General features: G+C 52.1%; 1 protein-coding gene across 3 annotated transcripts in view; it reads right to left on the reverse strand.

Moving 5' to 3' along the window:
* Znf746 (zinc finger protein 746) overlaps window positions 1–5,686 on the reverse strand; it is a 24,446-nt gene extending 18,760 nt beyond the window's left edge. For 2 of the 3 annotated variants that reach the window (XM_031381753.1, XM_031381752.1), the window contains exons 1-4: window positions 5,328–5,686; window positions 2,353–2,652; window positions 2,140–2,221; window positions 1,281–1,394 (exon numbers count right to left, since the gene is read on the reverse strand). In XM_031381753.1, the coding sequence (XP_031237613.1) occupies window positions 1,281–1,394; window positions 2,140–2,221; window positions 2,353–2,652; window positions 5,328–5,351 (520 nt within the window). In that variant the 5' untranslated portion in view covers window positions 5,352–5,686. Of the gene's footprint in view, window positions 1–1,280; window positions 1,395–2,139; window positions 2,222–2,352; window positions 2,653–4,993; window positions 5,291–5,327 lie in introns of those variants that run through there. The other variant, XM_031381754.1, reaches the window with a different exon arrangement.
* Window positions 5,687–6,191: the final 505 nt, after the last annotated feature.

The following is a 6,191-nucleotide window of genomic DNA, read 5'->3' on the forward strand; positions in this document are numbered from 1 at the left end:
AGAGAGAGAGAGAGAGAGAGAGAGAGAGAGAGAATTGATTGATTAGCAAGGGTCAGTGGTGATAGGCAAGGACACCTGACTTTTGAAAGCCCAATGTCATGGGAAAGAGGACAAAACAGCTGCTGAGCAGCAGCACTTGGGAAGAGCCAAGGCTCAGCCTGAGCAAGATGGATGGGAATATACTGGACCCAGGAGTGTTGCATTGTATGGTAGGTCCTATAAAGCACCATGGAGATCATAGGAGGTGAAGAGAAGAGATGAGGCCTGACAAGGGCATGATTGAGAGGAGGGTAGGGACCCCAGATGACTGGACTGAGAAGGGAAGAGCACCCCGCTGACAGGTTCCAATGGACAGTGGAGTATGAGGGCTAGCAACTAACCATCTCTTGGACCTTATTGGTTCATGTTACAAACATTAAGAAATAGAAGCAGATACCAGCAACCTCTCATCCTTGGCTTTGGAAGTCAAGGCCACATGTGTCCCCCACCTCTTCCAGGAAGAGACTCAATAGGCACCTTTCCACCATCCAGCTGGCACACTGTTCTTGGTCCCAACGAGACTCTCAAATGCATCTGCTGAACTACACTGCTGAGTGCATGAAAACTGGCCATGTGCTCAGCTCTACACTTGTTTCTGCCCTTGCCTTACTGAGATGAAGCCTAACTTACATGAAGTACACATGTACAGCACATAGGAGTTAAACCACAGGAAATCTGAGTGACAGTGTCAAGGACACAAACCCAATGACAGGCAAAGATAGAGGCAGAGGTTGAGCAGAGACAATGTCTCTCACCAAAGGACCCAGCAAGGTCTTTCCTGCAGCATCCCAGCATCCTGTCCTTCCTAAACATGTAGAGGTGCTGGCCCCAGGGAAATCTGAGACACTGTGCTCAGTATTTGCATGCATCTGAAATAAATGCCTGACTCTAATTACACTGGTCCATTCGGCTTACCAGTGGGTTCTAAAACTCCCAGTGTATTTAAGGTTGGATGACTCCTTGCACAGTTCTGAATAAGCTTTGTCTTCAACTCTTTCTTACTCCCTCTTCTCTCATCCTCTAATTCTGTGCCCCTGCTTCTGGATTTGCTATCAATGTCCAGGATGGAAATTACTAATTCCTACAATATGGCTGAGTAACTCAGAGTTATGACTCAACCATGAAAGATTTAGATTTGAAACTTTCTCTCTAGAAAGAAGAGTCACACCAAACTTGGGCCTTTACTCATATGTGTTCATTTGGTCACTTGGTGTGTCCCTGACCTTTTCCCAACCCTTCACCTGGACTTGGGTCCACAGGAACCTCCGGGACCTTGGGGCCAGTGCGACGCCAGGTGCATGGCTCCTTGCCTTGTTCAATCTGGGAGAGGACCTCGGGTTTGGAGATGGCATAGTCTGAGGAAAGACAGGAGGTTAATCTTGCCACGTTCTTGTCAGAAGCTGGGGCAGGCATTTGCAAATCTACTAACAGCCTAGAAACTGAATGTGTGGACTGTGCAGCAGTTCTCAATGGCAGGCACTCTGCTCAAAGACCCCACCCCACTAGTCATCTGCCACAGAGCTCCTGGTGCTGGACAAGGCCACATTAAGCAGCAGCGTGTCTGCAAAGCAGAATCCCACCACACACTCTTGGCCAGGAAGAAAGACTATGAAGAGGGTCTTTCAGAACTGTAGCTCCAGGGCAGTGGTAGCAGGGCTTTGGGGTAGAGAAGAACATCTGTTTTGAGGGGCAAGGTCTACTCTATTCTCATAGACCCTGTGCTGTGTCACATAAAGCCAACCAATCAATGGTAAGAGAACAATTCCTCTGCTACAGTGGAGTTGATTAAAAGTACACTGCAGAGCTGCCAGCACACCTGTACTCCAGTCTCAGCCAAAACAGAGATGTGACTCAATACTCTAGGCCTAGTGAGGACAGAGGTCACCACTTTCCTTGGTCTGCTACTCCATCAAGCAGAAGGGAATATCTGATTCTTTACCTCACAACATGAGGAGGGAAGACAGGAAGGACAGGGAAGAGGAATCTCCTGCTCAAATTATCTAGGGATCTGCACACCACTGACATGAAAACAACCACATCACAAAGAAAGGTCTGGGAACTCGTAAAATCCCATCTTACAGAGGTGTGTGGTAGGCTTACCCAGGGAGACCAGTGTCTCGTAGTTGCCCCTCATCACATGCTTGTAGAGCTCCTTCTGCCAGTCCTCCAGCTTGCCCCACTCCTGATCAGAAAAATACATGGCCTCGTCATCAAAGGTCAGAGGCGCCTGAAACCACAGTGTCACACTCGCTCACCCACACACTTTCAGGCATGGACCCTCACGCTCATCACCCCAGGGCTCCCAGAAGCTACCTTGGGGACCTCGCCTTTGCTGCCGGGGGGCAGCCGAAGAATCCAGAAGTTCCGGTTGCGTAACAGATTCTCCACATTTTCCAGCCGCCTTTGCAGCAGCCCGTACTCCTGCAGCAGGGTCCCCAGCACGGCCCACTTGCCCTCCAGCTGGTTGCTGAACTCCACAGCTGTCTTCTCACAGTCAGCCAGCTTCTTCTCTGCCATCCCAGTTCGGCCTTCTAGAGAAAGCAGTCGAGCAGCCTGTGATTCAATCTTTCTCTCCATTGCCTGAATTGTAGCTGCCATTGTCCATGGAGAAATCTTTAAGAAAGAGAAACCAGCATCAGTCTTGGCACTGTTGCACTGAGCCTTCAAGACCCTAGGCATGGGGAGCCCGTGTATATAAGAAGCATCCTGCTTTAGTGATAGCCATACCACTATGGGTATAACAGAACTAGCCATAGTCTGGCAAGTGCCTTGCCTCGTGAACCACAGAGCACAGTGTGTAGATTCCTATCTTGGTGCTTTCCACCTTATTCAGTCATTTCCTGTATGTCGATACACTGAGCATCTCTTCTGGTGGACACTGTGTCTTTTCACAGCACAGTGCTAAACACATGGTAAACACACAGTGCAATTTTGCAAAATAAACAGTGACTTAGCATTGCTGGGGTGTTTTAGTGGAGAAACGATACACTGCAGATTTACTAGGGCCTGCACTCCTGTCACAATCGCACAGGAACTGCATGATGATGACCCAGCAAAAACCCCAGCTGCTCAACTGAGAGGCACAAACAAGGGGGTTGCTCAACTGCTTTTTTAAAAAAGCATATCATGCTGCCACTTAACAGTCAGATAAGCTCAATGGCTAATTCCCCTTCCTCTAGGACAATCTGATTTGGTCCTTTCTTAATTGCCCCTCCCCCATGAGCTAAAATTAACATTACTGCCAATTTTAACCAATCAAAGAACTGACTATTTTGCTTGTTTTTTTGTGATGAAGTCTCACATAGCCTTGGCTAACCTAGAACTTACTAGGTAGCAGAGGATGGCCTTGAACCCTTGGTTTTCCTTGCCTTCATCACCCAAGTTCTGGGATGGCAAGTGTGTTACTATGCCTGGCGTTAAGAGTTGGACTCTTTATACCACCTGAACTTCCTGTAAGGTAAGAATCATTCTCAGACATGAGCTGTCCTGAGATCAGGGATAAACTATAATCTGGTGAGGAAGGCAGATAGACAGTCATACTTTTCACGTGTACAACAACAATCACAAGACTGATGCGTCCCTGTTGTTGGGAGTGGCGTAGAGGCTTTAGTGACTACCTACTGGGGATAAAGAACACATTTGGGTAGGGAGTGGGAGGACTCCTCCATGTACATCTAAGGTGCAATCCACAAGATAGATTGGAGATCCTGGCTTGGGTGCTTTTTCTGGTCAGTGCCTGAAGATGGATATTTCTTATATTCTAGAAGAATATTCTTGAACAAAAAAGGTTGGTCGCTGTTTGCAAAAAAACAAGTTCTAAAAACTAGTGTGGACTCATCTGAGTTACCGAGAAAAGTGGGAAGGCATGAGAAAATGGGGACAAGAGAGCTTGACCAGAGGCAGAAAAGCTTGCCTGGGTGGTGCTCAAGTTTCTCAGGAGGTACAGAAGGAGGGACACTGGCTTTGACAGGGACACTCAGTGAGTCTCAGATGGGTTCTGACTGGCAGGACTGTTAGAAGGAACACGTGCTGTGGAGGACACCTCTGGTCTCTTCCTCCTCAGGACCAGCCCTGACTGGGATTACCCCAGATTCTTAAGAGTCTATTTCAGATGTATCCCTCTGCTGCAATCGCTGTGTTATACAAAAACATCTGTACAAGCATCTATCTTGTTGATGTCATTGTTGTTTAACGTCTTTTTAAAAAATGGGGTCCATGGGTCTTTGAACTGTGTACTTGGAAGTAGGGGTTGTGCTCTACTGAAGCCTGGCACCTTGTTAACTTAAAGGGAGGGTGGGATAGTCAATTGCCAAACAGCCAGGGAAGCCAAAACTCTGAGCTAGAGAGAAGCCACTGGCCTAAGAGGATGATGACAAATCCTTCAACTCTTTCCTATCCACATGATGAAGCCCAGGCCTTCCCAGCCCCAACTCTGCAGCCTCATATCCAAAACCGTATCTCCAGGCTGTGGACCAGTCTTGCACTGTCCTGTGTCTGGACCTTGCCTCTCTTTGCCCAAGCCCTAGAAACCCTAGCTAACTCAACTCACAGAAGCGCAGATTACCTGGCCAGGCAGGAGGAGCACCAGAGTCTGCTAAGCACCTGCATTCGAACCTTGTTTCTACCAGGTTGGCTACGACCTCTTTCTGTTCAACCATATGGCTACTCGTGTACCTGGACTGTTTTCCTTATTACAGACATTGAACTGTGGGCACTGTCTTCCCACACTTTTCTCGCTGAGATTCTTGGCAAGTTAACTTCGTTGGGGCCTTCAGCTTTTCCTTTGTACGAAATAATAACTATAATAGTTACTACCCCACAGGTTTGCAGTGCAGACAAAATCGTGCCTGAACCGGGCTGAGTGCAGCGCCAGCTTGGCCGGACAAATACGAGCCTCAGTCCTCGCATGCCGCCCGCCCGCCCGGGGAGGGTTGGGCACATAGTGGGTGCTCACTGTCTACGGAATGGACGTCCGACACCTCCCAGGTGCCACCAGGCCGCTGGGGGGAGCTGGGGGAGGGAAGCACCGGCCCGGCGCTGAGGAAGGAGCCCGGCCCGGGGACGCGCAGACCGGGAACTTGGCGCGGGTCGGCCTCCCGGGCGCGGACGGCCGTTCCCTGCGCTCGGCTCCACCCGGCCCGGTAGGCCCCGGCGGACCTCGCGGCCGCTCGCCGCAGCCACAGGACCCGCAGGCCCGGAAGCCCTCCCGGGGCCTGCGGCGCAGTGTGCTGGGCCCCGGCCTTCCGGGGCCCGAGGCCGCGCGGGCCAAGCGCGCGGGCCGCCCTTACCGGAGCCGCGGCCGCCTCGGCCATGGCCCTGCGCTGTCCCGCCCGGCGCGGAGGAAGTCGACGCCGCGGCGCGCGGCCCCACGCAGGCCCGGCCGCCGGGTCCTCTCCGCCGGCAGCGCCGCCCGGGCCTGCCGCTACCTTCCCCGCCGCGCTCCTCGCAGGCCGGCCTGCTGCCGCTCCACCCGCAGCCGCACCGCCGCCGTCAGCGCCCGGCCGCTCCACACTGCATCCTGGGAGCCGGTGCGGCGGCCAGGCCGACGAAGGCCCGTGAGGCTTCCTGGAGGCAGCGCGGCGGCACAGCTCCACCTGCAGCTCGAGCGGCGAACGGCAGCGCCGGCACCCGCTTGCCGCCGCGCCTGGCCCCGCCCCCTCGCGAGGCCCCGCCTCGGCCCGACCTCCGACCACGCCCCCAGCGTAGCCACGCCCCCTGCGGCACCGGTGCCCACCAGAAGCGTCCACGCGGTAGTGACCGCCTGGTTTGGTGGTGTAAAACCCGGGGGTACGGCCTCGGCCGGCAGTGCGCACCCCGTGCAGGTCACTTCCGCAGCTGGCCAGCTATAGTACGCCTACCTTTGCCTTGAAATGGAATGAATACTTCCAACAATAGAAATTATGGCTTGATAAGTCACAGTAGGTTCTCTCTAGGATTATGTATGTGTGTTACGATAAACATTTCAATGACACGAAAAATGTGGGATTTTTCTATAATATGCGCATTATAACAAACATTTTAATGACATGAAAATGGGTTAAAATGCTATCGTTTAATTTTTTTTTTCCTGAATGGAGCTGGAGATACAGCTCAGCGGCTAAAAGCACTTGCTGTTCTTACTGAGGGCTGGGTTTCAGTTCCCAGCGGCTCAT

Source organism: Mastomys coucha, unplaced genomic scaffold (assembly GCF_008632895.1).
Source record: "Mastomys coucha isolate ucsf_1 unplaced genomic scaffold, UCSF_Mcou_1 pScaffold20, whole genome shotgun sequence".
Classification (NCBI taxonomy): domain Eukaryota; kingdom Metazoa; phylum Chordata; class Mammalia; order Rodentia; family Muridae; genus Mastomys; species Mastomys coucha.